Source organism: Trichogramma pretiosum, unplaced genomic scaffold (assembly GCF_000599845.2).
Source record: "Trichogramma pretiosum strain Unisexual culture from Peru unplaced genomic scaffold, Tpre_2.0 scaffold22, whole genome shotgun sequence".
NCBI lineage: Eukaryota > Metazoa > Arthropoda > Insecta > Hymenoptera > Trichogrammatidae > Trichogramma > Trichogramma pretiosum.
In genome coordinates this window covers 1,337,739-1,357,075 of record NW_019640932.1, presented here as the reverse complement: position 1 = coordinate 1,357,075, position 19,337 = coordinate 1,337,739, and the positions used below count along the sequence as shown (strand labels likewise).

The 19,337-nt window shown below is 44.5% G+C and overlaps 1 protein-coding gene across 5 annotated transcripts in view; it reads right to left on the bottom strand.

Annotated features, from left to right (window-relative positions):
* LOC106648895 (complexin) overlaps positions 1-19,337 on the bottom strand; it is a 156,537-nt gene that overhangs the window by 23,442 nt on the left and 113,758 nt on the right. For 2 of the 5 annotated variants that reach the window (XM_014366045.2, XM_014366046.2), the window contains exon 1: positions 7,440-7,662. The exons of the other annotated variants lie outside the window; for them this stretch is intronic. In XM_014366045.2, the coding sequence (XP_014221531.1) occupies positions 7,440-7,452 (13 nt within the window). In that variant the 5' untranslated portion in view covers positions 7,453-7,662. Of the gene's footprint in view, positions 1-7,439; positions 7,663-19,337 lie in introns of those variants that run through there. 5 annotated transcript variants of the gene reach the window in all.

Genomic DNA, 19,337 nt, shown 5'->3' with positions numbered 1-19,337 from the left:
TACGTGTGACGCTTTTTGTTTATTCATAGTCATAACAGTACAGCCCTCAGACCTACAACATATCCGAACAAAACGGCAGAGCCGCGCGTGTAGAAAAGTTGCACGAGTTATTGGCCCAAATTCGACGAAAAAATCTCGTGTCCCAATATTTGAAAGACGTATCGAAATTTGGTGCTCGCATTATTAACGTTATACGCTTGAGTTTCATAGATAACAGTTGAAGAAAAGACTGCCATGTATTATTATCGCCTGTAAGGCTTTTCACAGCATTTTTCGAACTTGAAACGTAGTCCTTGATCGTGCGTAAATTATCGCGAAACGCCTACACGACTTGCATTGGCAAAGTTACAGTACTGATATTCGTGTTAAACATTTGAACACGGCCGATTAATGCGTTTTTCATGTAAAGCACGCGAGAGGCAAGGTATATTCATATCTATATAATAAGGGAGCTGCAACTGCGCCGTTGCTGCGGTCCCGTTACATCAACTATGTGCACCTAGCGTCCCAAGTTTATGCGCGTTTACATTATTCGCGAGCTTCGTGCCTTTAAACGATGATTTACAGGGCGCCAAGGGCTTGGAATCCTATATACATCTATATATGCAGAGCAGCACTGCACATCTTTCATTAAGAAGTACTTTTGGGGGTAAAAAAAAAGGAGGAGGGGAAACGAGGCGTCCGCTGCAGAAGCAGATAATTTCGCGTGGGAAATCTCGAAATAAATAGAGCTGGATTTCTAAAAATAACTCAGAGTATAGCAATTACAGCAGTTTTACATGATATAGTGTAGGTGCGCAGTGGTAACTGCACATACACACATACATACATGCAAAGTAGATTTGCGCGTCGCGCGTGGCTTGAAATAAAATTCGAGCGCTCGACGTAGAAAACTTATCGGTCTGAAGTATACATGTACGTATATGGTATATGTACGCGCACGATCGCATACGGTATCACACACACGTATTCGAACTCTGATACATGCATAATGAAGTGAGACCTATCGCGTGCGAGCCAATTATATACTGTAGTGTGTGGACGAGCACCTTGACCCCTCTCTCTCTCTCTCTCTCTCGCGCCTCTATACTGCATGTACTCGAGTGTGTACACCAGTCACTTATCGTCCAAAGCTTCGTGTGTGCTATATAGTATGTATAACAGTGGCTATGCAGCCAAGCAAATCAGTCGATTTCTCTCTCTGGTAAGGACAGTTGCAAGCTCGAAGCGGACGCTTATAATGAGGAGCGTTTCGTATTTGCGTTATTTATTTCGCGCTCGAGTCCACGCGCAGGTACCGCGGCCCGTGTTAAGTATAAAAATTGAAAAATTAAGGGATTAAGCCGCATTAATCGCATTTGTAAAGCAGCGATGAAAAAGCTCGAGAAAGACTTGGCTCACTCTCTCTTTCTCTTTCCCAGCAAGATTTCAACTTTTTTAATGAGCGAATGAGTTTGCATAAGAAAAACATTTTTCGCGCGCTTACACCATGTAGAGCGGTTCCGGGCTTAGCTCTCTTCTTTCCCTGCGCCTCACCGCTCTAATATATCAGCCTGATAAATCATCAAAGGCAAATGAAAAACTTTTTCATCATTTTCAATAGCTCCGTACGTATATATAATATCTAGAGAGCCAAGAGCAGGAGGCGGAGGGCAAAAATCGATCTTAAGTAATGGCCCTCTCGAAACTGAATTTATTTGAATTACTTGAAAATCTCGAAATTTAACGATCTTCACGGAGGTTCGTTAAAATTTTCAGAGGGCGTGTAGCTAAGAGAAAAAGAGAGGAAAGGAGGAGGAAGTAAGTGAGCGAGCAAGTCTACTGGTGCCAAAAACCGACACACTCGACACTTCGATCGAGTACTCCAAGTCGAGGGACATGGAGAGAGAGAAGACTCGTCGCGCGCTGAGGCCAAGGTTCGAAGCGAAGAACCAAAAGGAAACCACCGACAGCAGAGAGAATGTACTTATATAGATATATACACGTGTATATATCGCTTGTACACAAGGCGAGGACGGCCACTCCACACAGCAGCGGCAGTCGAGCGCGCGAAGCCCCACGAGACGCGACGCGTCTGCAGTGGCTCGCTACATACACACGAGATGCACACTGTACAGCCGTCCATAGTACACGCTTATACTTGGACGATAACGTCGAGGTTTGGTCTCTTTCTCTCTCTCTCTCTCCCTCTCTCTCTTATTGCAACTTTCGAGCTTGGCGAGCTGCCAACTGCTGCGCGTTAAGCAATGTTGGTGTCCAAGCGAAAAATCTTAATTTACGCACGCGTCAGATTATCGCACGAGCTCGCTCAATCCAAATCTACGTATTGATTTTTCCCGATCGTCGAGATGCTAAAGGTTTCGAGCCAGATTTTAACTCGTTACAATGTCGCAGGGCAAAAGAGAAAACTGGAGCTTCCGAACGTATGTACGGCTCGCGCCGAGGCGAGCAGAAGCTAGTAGTATATTAGAATGAGCACAATCCCCCAAAATTCGCTCTGCACGCAAGCCGTGGTATATAGGGAGTACGCATAGGTGTAGCCCCGGCCGAAAATTTCTCATCGAATTACGTAACAAGAAAGCCACTCTCTCACGTGCTGGGGCTATTACTGCAGCGCAGCTACATATATGTAGCTGGCGCCCCTGCCTTTTGCTCGCTTATACACACGTACGCAACACCATTTCTGCACCGCGCGCGCGCGAGCTTGTATAATGAAAATTCAAAATTGCGCCTCCCTCGCCTACACCACCACTGCCGCCGTTATATAAAGCTCCGTGAAATTCGCACGCTCGCAGGCGCAGATATGTACAATAATTATAATCGAGTTGCAGTAAAGCAGCAGCAGCAGCGCCGTCGAGCTCCGGCTTCGCGCGCCCCAAAAGAGGAGCCCGAACTATATGCCTTTGCCCGAATAGTTTTGCCCATTAAGAACAACACGTACATGTATGTATGTACACGCACACACGTATGAATGTGGAGCGCATCTGTGTACGGGCTCGCGCGCGCGCGTACGTACCGCCTATAGGCCACGCAGCGCATGTATTCCGAGGATTACGCGATAAACGACTGGTCCATAAAATTTCAATCCTTTGTGTGTGGGCTGGCCCCGCGCGCTACTAACGTGCCAGCCTGTAAACTAGCGCATATATATGTATTTGCGGATGCGTACAACACCATCAAAGAAACGACTATTTCGAGCTCGTGGCCAACGATAAGAGGCTTTTAATACACACTTTTCCATCGCTTAATGCTGAATATCATTTGGCATTACGAGCCTGATAATAATAACCATGATCGTTTCTTCTTCAGGCATTCCGAAGAAAAGCGTCGGGCTCGCTATTTGCTGAGGCGAGCTCTGTAATTAATTGTCAACGGCAGATTTAAAGGAGACGTACACACATTGACGGTATTAGCACCGAGCTATAGAAATAAATACGTGCGAAATTATGCAAGATATTACTTTACGTTTTCCTAACGAATCTCGCGATCTATAGACAGCGACCGATATGGTATTAATACTTCGAAATGATCCACGGCTATACATGAGCTAGATAATGAATCGTTTTGCAGGTTGCGCGAAGTAGTAGCACTTTTCGAATTCTAGCCATCGCGCATAATGCCGCTCGACGCGCGTAGAGCTTTAGAAGCTAAACTTTGGAAATATGAGCCAACGACTTAGCTCGTGCGCCGCTGCAATTTTATATGTGTATACCGTCCTCGGGTGCAGTTCGGTTAGACGCTGACACAGTTCTTTTTTTTTCTTCGCTTCGCTATACGAGCCACCCGCACACACGCGTGGACTAGTTTCATTATTAATCGCGTTTTTATGCAGAGAAAGTATGCGGTACAGTCGACGCTGTGATTCATTTTTTTTTGCTTTCTTTTTTTTTTTCTTTATTTCGTGTCACCGGCCGCGTTCTATGCTCCGTCGCTCGCTCACTTCGTTTCATTGGCTCTGCAGCTTCTGCATCTCGTGTTGAGTGCAGAGACGATCCGGCAATGACAATATTATCCGATGCGAGTACGGTATATACAATAATGCAACGCAAGACGATTGTTATATTACAAGTGCATCTTGCGTATACTCTAAAGTATTCAGCGAAAGAAAAACTCGGGCCAAATGCCATTTGAATAAATCGTACTGCTTTTTTCGCGTACGCGCGCGATATATTGCTCTCTCTCTCTCTCTCTTCCGAGAAAGAGATATTCCCTCTCATTTTTGTGACTGCGAAAAGCTGCGAAAAAAGATGATGATTTATCGATATCGCAAGATAAAAAGTGCGAGTTTCTAATGCGTATAGAGAGACACATACCGGGCAAACGTATATAGGGGAATATATAAGCACATTATATGCTTTTACGTCTACATTGTACAAGTGGAAAGCTCGAGAGAAAGAGAATCGCTGCGTCGCCGAGAACGTCGTCGTCGTCGTCGTATTCCGCGCGCATATAACACATGTATACGTATAGCTCGAGCTCATTTTCTCTTTTTCCTCGACTCTCGAGATAAGAACGCACACGTATGTATGTATGCAGGCGGTTGCTCAGCACTTTTTACGCACAGTCGCGAGAGATACAGGCTCTTTCGCGGCCATTCCACGATTCTTCGAAAATTTTATCGTTTATCAGATATAGACTGCGCTCGAGAACAAGTGTTTTTTTTTTAAAGTTCGCAGTTTTTAGTAGTTTCGAGCTCGCTACTATTATACTAGCGTGGCAATCCGCGAAGTCGGCATACGGCGTACGCTATTAACGATGCGACGACGAATCCGTCGAAGCTCGAAGAAAATAAAAAAGAGAGAAAAAAACGGGCGACGACGCGTCGAGCATTGTGCATGTTCAACCCTTTTTCGCTCTTTTTCTTTTTCTTTTTTTTTTTCGTTCCGTCCTCGAGGCGAGAGCCAGTTTCTATATATACGAGCACGCGAGCAACGGCGGCGGCAGTAGCACCAGTTGTTGGCAGGCAAGAGTGGCATGGTCGATTGCCACTGCAAACATACATCTGCGCTGCAACGACGCTCGACTGAAATTCTGGCGCGCTCCCTCCTTCTGTTTCGTCAACATATTATATATATCTGTGTGTGTGTGTGTGTGTAAGTTCTTCTTGCTCCTCGTCTCTCTCTTTCTCTTGCTCACTTTTTCTCCACCCATCTCCTTTTTTACCCTGTGTTACGTCAGTTGTTTGTGTAAACACATACGCACGTGTTTTTCCGCCGTGTGTAGGTTTTTCCTTCGAAAATGCCCCTTTCAAGCTCTTGAAAGCAGCGATAAGAGCTTTTTACGCTCAGGCTACCTATTGTGCTCTATGATTATCCTATTAAACGTCGAATATCGTATACCCTTCATTGTTAGCTTCTATTAAATGTATGGTCTCTTCGCGATTCATCGAGTACGCGGCGCAATAAATTTGCTAAAACGATAACGTATTTCGGTTAATAAATCTTGAGCTCTTTCCAGCGTATCGAACAAAAAAAGAAAAAAGAAGAACAACCGACCGATCGGTAAATTTTCAAAGCGAACTCGCGTCTACGAACGCGCGCGTGTGTGATCGTGCATAAAATTCGAAGCATTCGAGATTTGCCAATGCGCAACTGCCTCGCGGCGATACGTATACGTACGGCAAATATCAATCATTTTTGTTCCTACGACTGACGGGTGCGTTCACTCATCGAAAAAAAAAATACACACACACCCACACATCTTATTCGCGTTTGCGATAGCGCTGTTGCGCGTTATATGCAAGGTTGACACTATCGTTAACGTTGCAAAAACTATTCGAGCAGCCTGTTTCTCCATCTACTTTTGCGAGACTGTTATGAAGCAAAGAAAGTGGCGTTCTTAATGAAAGTCAAGATATATAATACGATCCTCGCGCTCGCAGCTCGCTAAAGTAAATATCGCTTACAATTTGATAAAGTTCCATTATACAGTTGCCATACGACGCGCCATAGCAGTTATATTTCGTTCTTTTTCCCCGGCTATTGTCTTAACGTATCTGTCCGCGTCGCGAGCAAAAAGTTCTCGCTCGCGCTGTCATTGTAAAGTCGCGTCGGAGTGTCTCTTTTGTTTGCATATCCCCAATGAGGTTTGTTCGTTAGTTAAATTTAGCCGTATTGCTCGGATATGTATTCGCACGTAAACGCGAGTGACGCAAAAGTTTAGCTATGTACGATATGATGCTCGACGACGCAAATCGAGCATTATATACAAAGATGCTCCCAATTCCAATTGACACATCCAGTCATCCGGAATCGGTTGAGGCATCGACTTCTCTCTCTCTCTCTCTCTCTCACTCGCTTGAAAAAGGAGGAGGAGGAGGACTGCGCATGACACGGTGTTCTCTTGGCTCTTTGCGACGCGCGCGTTGCATCTATTATTCAGAGCGGTACGCGCGGGCGCGGGGCGGGCTATCCCTATTCCGCAGTCACTTTTAAACCCAAAGTAAATAAAGCTCGCTTTTGATGATCGCACAGGGTGTGTGTGAGAGAGAGCTATTCGCTCGACGAAATTTCGATGGCTCTGAAAGATTCAAAACTACACGCAAGCTTCGCAAAAATCGAAATGCTATGGGGTATAATAATTGATGAGGTTCGCTCGAGGATTCGAGAAAATATATCCAAGCTTTTTTGGAACTGTTAAAATATATATCATAGATAAATCCCAAAGTAGAGCGTCCAAAGCAAGGAATGCCGCTTCAATCTGCAGTGTTACATAAACGAAATATGTATGTACGAGCACAACATTCAAGGCCATTGGCGCTGCTGACATTGTTATATACAACACACTTGCACACCAAAATACAGATACATATATACGTATTGTAAGCACACACAGACACTCGCTGGAGTAGATGTACTGCAAGCACTTGGAAATTCGACGATGCTTTTTTACTTTTTGAATAAATCCGAGCTTCGAGATCGTTTTTTCGCCGCAGCCTCGCACACGTGCACTCTATTCGATACCGGTATGGGACTCGTTGAATTCGTTGAGCGATTATCAATTCACGGGTGTGAAATATCGAGCTTGATAACTTTCAAGCAACGTAAAGACACACAGAACAGTACAAACAAGTGAGTTTTAACGTAACAAAAAATTGAAAGAATTTAAAAAAAAAAAAAAAAAAAAAAAAAAAAAAAAAAAAAAAAAAAAAAAAAAAAAAAAAAAAAAAAAAAAAAAAAAAAAAAAAAAAAAAAAAAAAAAAAAAAAAAAAAAAAAAAAAAAAAAAAAAAAAAAAAAAAAAAAAAAAAAAAAAAAAAAAAAAAAAAAAAAAAAAAAAAAAAAAAAAAAAAAAAAAAAAAAAAAAAAAAAAAAAAAAAAAAAAAAAAAAAAAAAAAAAAAAAAAAAAAAAAAAAAAAAAAAAAAAAAAAAAAAAAAAAAAAAAAAATCAATAAATAAAAGAAAAGAAAAAGAAAATGACGAAGAAGCAACAAACACTTTACCGAGTATGTTCATGGCTGCTTAGGGTCTGTGTGTTGTTGTTGCTGTTACTGTTGTTGTTGGGCGCCGTAGAAGACGGGTTGGCAGGCGGCGAAGCAGCTCTCAGCGCTTCAAGTCACCAGCGCGAATCGAGACTCCGGAGACGCGTAAGCAGCGAGACTCCGAGTCCGCAGTGTGTCGCCTCGACTTGCTACTGCAGTCGACGCAGAGCTGCTACTGCCTGCAACGCTTGAAAAGACGCCTCGCGTTGCCGCCACCGCCGCCGCCGTCACCGCCGCGGACATCGGCTGCCTACGCTCGCGCTGGCTCGGCTGCACGCAAACGCACACGTACACACACACACGCTCGTAACTACATACATACACGTACATGCATAGAGGTAGACGAGAGGGCGCGAAGGGGCGGCCACGCGAGGCGCTTGCGCGAGAATACAGAGAGAGAGAGAGAGAGCTTTTATCATCTGCACGGCACAGAGCGCTATATAGGGGGGCGGGATCTATCCGGATAGGGGCTGCTACCACTACTTCCGTGCCTGGTGCACCTATATATGTATATTACTATACATCCAAGAGGGCCAGTACTCGCACATACCTACTCCCCGTGTGTATATCGTGCAGTGGCGCAAAATTTTCGTTTGTAAGTTTTATTATGTCGCCCAGTGACAGGGGATCGCCGGGACGTCGTCACGCCACTTGCTGCATCTCGTGCAGCCAAGCACGAGCTTCGTTTGTTTTGGATATATATCTACCTGCGCGCCGCGCGTTACACAGCTGCCACCAGCTGTTCACTGTATAAAGGTAGCTGCAGTACGAGTCAGCTCGCAGAACGATGTATTATATATTACGTCAGTTACAACTAAGGTTGACGCGCGGCTGCACCGAGCTCAGCACAGCACGCGAGAGTGAAAAAAGCTCGCAGCCCCCGACCATTTCAAATGAACTTTTTTTGCCATCTTCTCTTTGCTGCTCCATATGTCGTCAACAATATAACATGATACTGCAGCGAATAAATGTAATAAATGAACTTGTGACTTACGTGTTTTTCATACGAGTCGACTGCTGTCGGGGGACGAGAACGTCCCGGGTCATACGCGATGCGCGCACAACGGAGATTGTTAAATTTACCTGCAACACAGAATGAGAGAAGAAAAATATAGTAATCCGGTTAGCGAGATTTTTCCCAACGTTTATAAATTATATTTATATAATACACGAAGCTACTTGTCTATGTACTTAATAGGATCGTCTTTTCCTCGTCGCAGCTATAGCTAGTATATATGCCAGCAAGCAACATCCTGCGACTCCGTGAGTATTAGTCGACGCGACTCTAACGAGCAACCGAGTACAGATAGATCGTCGTCAGGCGCTCGAGTAAGAGCTAGATGTTGACGAGGCCGAGGAAGAAAAATAATTTCTCGTGTGACACAAGACGAGCGATGACGCGGGCTTGGGCACGCTGGGGATCATTATGATACGTCGACCCAATTTCTCTCGACTTACATAATTTATCGATAGAGCACCACCAGGGCGTTGTATACAGTCGCACGCATCACTTGTAAGCAATCTTACACCTTTTCGTGCTCGCTCCCTCTCTATGTCCCTCACAGGAGCTCCTCGTAATGAACATAGATATCGCGAGTGCCAGCTTTTGAAACTCGTATCAATTTCTCATACTATATACATAAGTCGAGGTATGCGCTCGAATGTGATATTGCGATCGAATTCGCGCACGTTCGGCTATGTCAAATTGATACGTAGATATATATACAAAACATATTTTATATATCGTTCAATTTGCCATTCATCGCCGATCACTATGAGCGCGCGCGCCAACTCGCTGCTGCTGCTGCTGCTGCCTAGATGCGCGATCAATCAAGCCGGAATACATAATGCCCACATTCCGAGAATTGCGATCGCCTATAAGCGCGAGTATTGCTGCACTGCTTGCCATTCGCAGCTTCGATCTTCATTCCCCCGCGCGTGAATGTCTTTAACTGCTCCGCGTTGGGAATATAATTAAATTGTTTCTCGATCGGGGATTAGAATATCCGCCTCTGCGTAGGTTCGTCTGCCACTGCTATACTGCTCCTGGAATTTGCATTGTTTCTATGTATGTACTTTCTATTACGAGGCTCTGTGCCGAATCTTGCGCGCGATCGCGACGCCCGTTACGCAACGATCGAAAGCAATTTTACTCCATATTATATTTATTAAACAAGGCATGATTTATCGACGTCATTCTCGTATTCTGTACCCAACCCCCACTTTTTTCATCTCGGGATCGCGAGCAATTCTAGTGGCGATCAGATATAGCCGTACGTAATTGCAAGGTTCAGCATCACATGTTTCTTAAAAAAATGTAATTTCATTCGAGTGTGTACGCGTCAAAATTAATCAAAGAGCGAGTGTTTGACCAAACACTGATATTACTACTTACTGTCGCTTTATCAACATATGCATGAAACCCGCAAATAAATTTTTCCCGTGCATAGGGTGATAAAAAATAAACGTTTCATCAGTCGCAATCTCATCTAACACGAACCTCGAGAATCTATTCCTCTGGTTAATTTCTTAAACATTGTCGAGTACTGCTGTCGCATGAAAAGCTTTTTCATTTCCTCCTTCGGTCTTATGAAATATTTATGTGCTCGCGGTTAACGTCTTCGACGTGTGTACAGACGTTCATTTTACGGGTTTGATGGAAGGGGGATCGTAAACAGTTTCGACGACTAGATGTTTATTTTCGTGTTCGATAGATCTCTCGAAGAGAAAAGGGGAAATAATTGAATTACACCATAGTGTCGTATTGATTAATTTGTCCGAGGAGAAAGCGACGATATATAAAACATGCGGGTACATCAAGCAGCTAAAAGCAAAAAAAAAAGGAAAATTGCAAGATCGCCGAATGATAGCATCATAATATATAACGACGAATGATATATATTTTCTCAGTTGGCCGTGGTGCATTTAGCTGTTTGAATAAGAGGCATGGCACGACGCCAGGCTCTTAAAAGTATGATTCAACTCCCTCTTTACATTCCTTTTTTTCTCCTCAACATTTTACCATTATTAATAGTCGATCGAGCAATATCTGTAACTATACAGTACTAGATCTTAGGTATAGAGGAAATATTCTGTCTTTCTCAGATTACCAAACAGTCGCAAAAAAAGGGGTTTTGTTTACGACGTAAGAAAAATACCCGGTAAATGAAAGTTAAAAGCAGTTGCTGCACTAGGAGCTTGATAAATTTACGCGATGTTGAATAATGCAAGGCAACAATAGTATACATTTATACGTTAACTCCACGAGGCACATACACCTATAAAGGCGTGCTGCTGCTGCTGTGCGTATATACGTATACAGCGAGAAACTTTCGCGATTCAGTGAGCACGAGAGGCGAGCGAGCTTCTGCTGCCCGAGCGAGAGATAGCCCAAGAGAGCAAGAGAGAGAACGTGTGCGTATAAATTTCGAATTCGAATTTTAAAAGTTGCTTGCGTCGCGCTCTTATCGCCGGTGATTTTTCTACACTAGCTGCTGCTGCTGCGCCTTGCCGTGCGTGTATAAGGTGTCAAGTGAAGCGAGTATAGTGAGCTTGGCTGATGGCGCTACTACTGCTGCTGCATTCGAGGTAATGGATTGAAGTCATTGCCGAGCGAACTTGCGGTAAAAAATAAGAAAAAAAGCTTCAAATTATTCATCAGCCCGAGAAAAATGTTTCTCATCGATAAAAGTAATTGGAATTGATTTTTTAATCAAATTATGGATCCCCGCAATGTATAAAAGTTAAAAATATATTTATGAAACTTGAGGTTGAATTCGGTTGTGGAAAATTTAAAGTAGTATTTAATAAAAGCGATATGAAATGAAACTTTGCAGAATTTGCTCGCAGACAGTTGAACTAAAAAAAATTTTCGGCTCGTTTATATGCTGCGTAAAATCGGAAAAACAATAGTTTCGTTAGCAGTTAATCATTGCTCAGTGGCTCAAACAAGCGATATTGTAATACCGTCGAGAACAGTTTTTAAATCTTTACAGGTGGTGCAGTTTCTCTAGAATTAATTTCTCTCTTTCCTCTTTCTATCTCTTTTCAGGCAAAAAGTCATTATCGTCAATTTTCTCTAATTAAGGCTAATTACTACCGAAGGGGGTAGCAAGCGGTGCCATAGTAGAGAACCTAGAGAGAGAGAGTGGGAAGAAAAAAAAGATTTAGCGGTTAAATTGAAAAGCCACAACTCGGCAATTCCGCGAGTAAGCAAAAGAGAGAGAGAGAGAGAGAGAGAGAGAGAGAGAGAGAAAGAGAGAGCTCGAAAAGCCCGTGGGGGTAACGAAATCCGCAAAAATTAGCAGCAACCGCAGCGCGAGACTGATTGAACGGAAGCTATATATGTTTACTCGACGAGCACAGGCGAACGAGCGGCACCCCTTCGCGATGGGTAATACCTTCTACAGTGTAGCCAATCAATTATTCAATTACGTGTATATTTACAAAGTTTCATCAATGCGAAGATGATCTAGGCGCGTCGAAGCGTAGCGCGATAGTTTTGCTCTCTATATATATTTTATTAAACGTTCGATATTCTTCCCGGTTGACTGGCTCCAATTGATAATCGAATTTTTTGATTTCCTTCAAATTATACCCAAAGAGACGCGTCTCGAGCAGGTACACCTCTCTATTTCCTTGCGGTATGCGCGCACGGGCGCGAGAAAGTAAGGAAGTGAAAAAAAAAGGTCTGCAGTAGGCAACCATTCAAAATAATAGGAAAATAAGCGTAGACAGTGCCGAGCCGAAGAAGAAAAAGAAGAAGGAGCCAAGGAAGAAAAAAGGGAAGAAGAAGAAGAAGAAGAAGAAGTCGTTTCAGCGGCGTTCTGGGGAAGATTGGAATGACACAAGGCTATATTGGCATACCAACTGCAGTTGCCCCGATGTCTATAATATAGAGTGGGAGAATACTTTAAGAGTCATTCTCGCCTTGTGTATTGTTATATATCTATATGAATGCAGAGAGGAGAGAGAGAAGAAAGAGACGAGACGTGTCGTAACGCGTTCCTATTGAGCTATTATATATATATATACACACACAAGCAAGCGTCTTTCCTTGTTCTTAATTGCAATTGAATTGCTTAGTCGTAGGCGCGGGCAGGCGCTCTATACTGCTTCTGTCATTTCAACTCGGAAGAATTTCTCCACGGGGCTGCTGCTGCTCTTGCCTCGTTGTCGTCGTCATCCTCCTCGAGGGTTGCGATGTGCGCGCAGTTATCAGCCGGCGCGCCTCGGGCTCAACTATCTACACCACTACTATCTACTACTAGAGCCGAGGACGAAAAAATACCCTCCTGCGCGCGCGCTGTCATGCGATGTTTGAATGCTTCATCGATTTGTCTCTCCCGCAGTGTTTATAGCGCGCGCATATAGCTGTTTATGGCGTTATGCGCCTCAATCGAAGTGCTAGCTCGAGATATAACTTGGTAATTGCTGGAGGTATAATATCGAATTGATAATTTCGAAAGCGGCTCGGCTCCCGATATATCGGTACGCGGCAGCCGTTTTAAAAATTTCGAAAAAGTACGGTAACGACAACTTTGACAATAAACGACTTATCGCATCCATCGACGCACCGTGACGTCGCGCTGTAAACTTGTTTTCGATATATGCGTGCATCGGATGCATTTTATTGGATGAAAAATCGAGAAATCGAGAAAGAGAGCAAAGTTATATTGCATTTTTTCCTTTGGCTCGGGCTTTTATTGAAAATACGCAACCAACAGGGGCGCAGCAAGATAAAAATATTGCATTGCCATTCCATTTCTTGCCCGCCGGTGCAGCCCATAGCTGTGTGCGTGTTCATCTTTTAATATTCATAGAGTCCCTGGCTGCAATTGCAGCGCCAAGTATAGTGCATATTCGCCGACGTTATGTAAAGAGTAGGCGTTGGAAAGGCACTTCACGAACGCGAGACACGCGCAGAATTTCTTAATCATGTGGCAGTCACCGCCGTCGCACCATCGCCTCGACCACTATATGTATATCGTGTGAATAAGAAAATGCGCACGTACATACAGCTACAAAGTAATAAATCGGTGACGAGAAAAATACATCGAATCAACTTTTGGACCGAGTCCACTCTATTATACATACATACGGCCGTTACAGTTACGTTACAGCCTTATGGGGAAAGCTCAACTTGTCGCGCGTCGTTGTTTGTGACGCCGATGTATGCACACACGTATGTTCGGCGTCGTTTAACATTATAACTCGGCATGGTACGCTGCGACGTTAACGTCGCGGCCATCGGCGAGCACTTACGTATACATGTACGCGCTGCGAGCAGTCGCACGGCGCGAACTTTACGAGCTGCGCACTTTTGCCTTGCGCCGTTATACGCTGGTGTTTTCCTTATCTTCTTGTGTTTTTTTTTGTTTCTCAAAGAGGATTGTCCAGAAATTGTGTCTCGCGTAATAAAAGGCTCGGCGTGCATTTGGAAATTGAATTTTATGCTCCGTGCGCGCGTATAGATACAGCGAAGGACGAGAGCAAGCTTTTAAGGGATCCGAGCATTAGTCCTTGGCTCGCAAGGAGATGATGTCTCTGCTCCAGACCCGATCGCTCGCCGAACGCCCCCGTGTTTTGTGAAATAATACAAAAATCAAGCCGTTTGAAATTGTATTTTGCCAATTTTATTACGCAATAGCGATATACGTCGCGCGATATATAAATTTGTACACGGCAGAAACGTGAAGGGGGTGGGTCCTCGTCGTAGCAGGATCGTAAAAAGAGCGGTGTGCAGTCTCGTAAATCGATTTGGCCGAATCTCGTGTATAGATATTTGCGCGCGAGCGAGACGATGCTGATAAAACCTGAAAAGCCGTGCGAGTAAATGCACGAGAGTGAGACGGAAAAAAAGAAAAATAGCCCAATGAGTAGTGCCAAATGCGTTTATACTGATTTTCACCACCGCCTGCACCCCCCCCTCAAAAAGGGATCTTGCAGCAGAGATGTAGCCCAACGCTTCGACGCTCGCAACGCCGGAAAAATGCGATTGCCGAGCTTTTTTTTTATTTCTTAAGCTCGTTCAACGCTTCGAATGAGTCGAAATTTCATTTATTCGTTGTGTTTTTTTCGTATAAAAGTCCTTTCACACGCGCTTCGGAACGGTAAATCACTGTAGATCAGCCAGTTCGAATGTGATTTATTTATTCGTTCGCTGTACTATTGTTTTTTTCCGTAATTGATTATACATTCGATGAAAAGCTTGTATGAGTAACCGGTAGAGTTAATATGGTTGTCTCGTTTCAATCCATTAGTTTGCTACTTTGAGACGCAATTCATTGACTTATATTATATTCCTAAACTTTGCAATCATAACTATGGATTTACATACTTCATCTATAAGGTTCGAAGAAGCATTTAATAAATCAGTTCAATGTTTCGGCAAAATGTTTCGTATGCGTAAACATGCGCGACACTGTCCATATACCTGAGCATCGAGAATCCGCGAAGAGTGTCTATCGAATCTGCTGACTATTTTCGCGCGTAGCTAGTGTGACTGATAGAGAAGGAGAGAAAGAGAGAGAGAGGGAGAGCTGCAAAGAAAGCAGAAAAGCAAGCTCTTTTTCAACGCACTCGCACACAAAGTATAAAGCTCCATTTTATCGGAGGATGACTGTACAAGTATATGCGAAGTGTATGTATGTGTGGTGGCACTCTCGGCAAAAGTGCTGTTTTTACTCGTGAACTCGGGCGCTCGACGGTACACATGCGGCTCACGTAACGGAGCTGCTCTCGTTGAGCAGGCAGGGAGAAAAGGTATAGTCGTACGCAGCAGAGAGCTGGTGTGCGTGTACGTGGCAGCACACCTCGGCTCGCTCCGTACACCTCTTTCTCGTCTTTCGTTCTCCATTGTAGCTCGCGCGCACAGTCCAGGCCAGCAGCTAATAGCCCGCATCGGCCGGAAGTCCACTCACGCAGCAGCCGCCCTATACGCGCGCGCGCTCGTAAATCAGCATTAAACCGTTCGGAGGCAGCTTACAATCAAACTCACTCAAGCCACTCGCGTGTGCTGAGCTGAGTTGTACGGTATAGAGCTGCGCGCCCCGACATTCATAGATTATAACGCTGCGCCGAGTCGACCAGATGAGAAAGAGACTCGAGTCGAGTGTGTAACGTATATGTATATAATATCGTTGCTGGCTTGAGGATTTTACGATGATGTACACCGAGCTCTGCGTCCGTAATACTCAATATAATATAAGTGTGTAACGTAGCTCGGGGAAAAATTCATCAACTCCTCGATCGCAACTCGCAAGATATAAATCTGAAGCAGTTTTATTGGTGATAATGCAGTGCTAAAGACGTAGTAAAATAGAACTGGCCTTTAATCGTCGAGCAAGGAAAAAATCCCTATTGTATCGGTCACGCGCGCATATTTTATAGTCCACACATACACATATACGTGCTGTATATAGAATATTGTCCTGACGGCACTGACGTGGTCCACGATATACATAGTAGTTTCGAGGTCCGCGACGAGCTGGACGCGTACGATCTGGGTAATCGATAGGTGGCTAACACACCGAGAGTCTTCGCGTCGCACGTGACGCGCGCAAGAAAAAGAACCTTCTTTTTCCAACGTCGAAAGAATATCTACAAACTTCTATTCTTCTTCCTTTTTTTGGATTTTCGTCACTTCGAGACTAGCTGCAATCTAGCTTCAGGTGAGAAAAGGGCCGAGGAAAAAAAAATGTAAACGTTTCGTTCTATACGCGGTGCACAGGTACAAAATCGAGCGGTAAAATTTCGCTCGAAGTTTGGATGCGTAACGATTCCCGCACAATCCGATATACAAACTCGAGAGCTCTCGAAATTCATTCGTCTTTTAATCCAGCGCTCCTTATATTCGACACTCGGTGCACGAGGAAAATCGTGCAGACTCGCGCGTCTTTATATACAGATCGTTGCGAGCAGTGCAAGGGCGCGCGCGGGCGCGTGATTTTCCCTGGATCTGCAGCTTTAGAATTCACGTGCCGCTTTGCGCGGCCTGGAGCATCGGGGCGACAACGTGACTTAATTGAGCCTTGCGCACACGCACGCGTGCACTCGCACACACACACACATAATATACGAAATCTTGCCCCTGCTGCTTTTGCTGCTGCTACTCCAGTCGTATATAAGGTGAAATTTTGGCACGACGCCAAATGCAGCACTGCGGATGTTCCCGAGCCACGCGCATGTCTCTCCGGCTCTCTCTCTTTCTCTTTCTCTCTCGCGCGCGTATACGTACTTGGTACAGCTATATGTACGCGCCGCCAGGAAAAAGCGGCTTTTCGACCTATACGAGCTTTTGCTGCTGCTGCTGCTACTGCAGCTGTTATACGGCGATACGTTTAACTCCCTTTTTGCCGCATTTACCAGGATCATTGCGGCGATTGCAGATGTGCAGCTACTCGTGTACAAGGGTGCGTGCGCAAAAGAGGGGGAGCGTCACGCACCGCTACGATCCTCGTGTAGCAATGTCTTTTTGGAATTTTTAACGAGAAGCTAATTCCAAAGGAAACTCCAAGTACTGCGGAAAACTGCCGCAGTGAGTATTTGTCGATACTGCTCAAATGCGTTATTTCATTTTATTCTTGAACATTTTTCCTTTGTAACAATTATTGAAACAACTGCCTGCGAATCAATGGTATATCGAATGCTACGACAATAATTGAAAACGATGTAAAGGCCAATCGTCTCTTGAAAATATGAACGGATCTCGACAATTCCCAGAATAAAGAAAGCTCGAGCTCGTGCGAGCTTGATCCAGCGCCGTATATACGCTGGAAGGAAAATGCACAATCTGTTAAATCGGAAGTGGGCGCGCTCACGCGGTATATATAGTTTCTCGGGAGTCTGGTCTTGTCAGAGCTGGCCGGAATAAATGGTGCAAGCTTACGCGCGATCGAACATCTGCAACGCTTCTGCCGTATATGGAAAGAATCATCTAATTTGCTCTAGTGGTACACGCAAACGCGTAAAATGCCCAAAAAGAACATTTTCCAACTCTTCCGAAATGCATCAAAAGTCTTGCAGAAAAAATTAACTGATAATGCTTTCGATGCGTTCTTTCCTCAGCTTTTTGATGGTGCCATAAATTACGCAGAATTAAAGTAAATATACTGCTTATTTATGTGTCGAGAACTGCGCGTTTCCACCGTTTTACTGAGATGATTTCCCCCATATATACCCTACGAAACGTATACCGCATGCCCTCGAACGAAACGCGACACGAGCATCGAGCGTGTGCGTTGGTCATTTTCGATTTTTCACTCGACGACGCTCAGGTCGTTGAGCGGCCGCTCACCCAAGAAATCATTTTTGTGGCGGTTTCTCATGCTTGATCGAACGCTCGATATACCGACGTTACTGCTGGTAATACTACTTTTTTATTCAAGTACACGTGAGAGACGTGTAATGAATTTGACGCAAGGAAAAACAGTATACCCGTCGATCTTGGCGCAAGAGCTTAGCACCTAGATTTTACTGGAGGCATTTAGGATGCGCGTGTCAAATTTTACGAGCACAAAACTGCGTTAAGAATACGAGGAGGGTTGAGTGCAGAGAAAGAGAGAGAGAGAGAGAGAGAGAGGGTACGAGGAGTGTATACGTATCGCGTTTCCGCAGGGCTGACTCTCGAAACGGACACACTGCTGGATTGTATGTGCCGTAGTGCGAATGATTCGGGCGGGAGCCGCCCATTGTGCGCGCCGCCGTCCATGGCCTGACGCTGCTGCTCTTACTGATAAATCCAAGCTTGGTCGCAGGCTTGTCTATACGTATAATACATCGTCGCGCAGGGGCTCGACTGTATAACACGTCGCGATCCAGTCTCGCGTGCGGAAAATCCAACTAAGATCGATTATATCAGTCCCGGCGCGTGCGTATACGCGACGAGCTAGCTGCCTGGCATTTATTAATTTAAAACGCGTCAATATATTATATATACCGGAGGTGGTACGGTTCAAAGACTGGCTGGAAAAGAAGGGAGAAAAAACAACGACCGAGGGACACGCTTGTGTAATTTACAGGAGCTGCGGGGATGTATAGAGCGGCTCTGTCGCTTGCGCTTCATCATCGTGTGCGCCCCATACCATTTTGCTCCCGAGTTATTTTAATTGCGACTTTAATTACTGCCTTATTGCGCGCGACGGACTTTATAATATGAATATTCACAAACAACTCTCGTGGCTGCATAGATTATGATGTATCATAGTTTGTGCACATAGCGTGTAAGCAGAAATACTCTTCCTCGAGTGTTTTTCATGCCACGCGCGTGGGAAATTTAATTTGATAAACTCAAAATGCCACGAATATCCAGACAATTTTTGTTGAAAAAAAAAGAAGAAAAATCGAAACACGCATGAATCCAAAGAAAAGATAATCTTGAGAAGTCGGCTTTCAGCACAGTACAGTACACGCAGCAGCAGCAGCAGCAGCAGCAGCAGTAGCTTCGTCAAGCTCCCATTTATACGACTTGGCAGCTTGCACGGGAAGGGTATTATAGCTATACGACGGTAGTTTCGAGAGGCGCTAATTCGTTGTAGATTTATACAATTAAGCTGCTCGGCACGAAGGAGGAGCTGCTCGGGCTGGCTTGAGAGAAGTATCCAACGAGTACGTATTATGCGCATGTGTATGTGTGTGTCTGTGAGTATGTACTCTACACATACACGTTCACACAAGAACGCAAGTCGCAACGAGGCACACGGGGGTTCTGTTGATGCTGCAATTGCTTTTTGTTGTTTGCGCAGAAACTCGTGGAAGTAACAGCAGCAGCAGCAGTGGCGTATCTTTGACTCGAGGTAGTTTGTCGCGGCGTTAAGATACGCCGGATAAGTTTCATGCGAACGAGTGAGAGACAGAAAG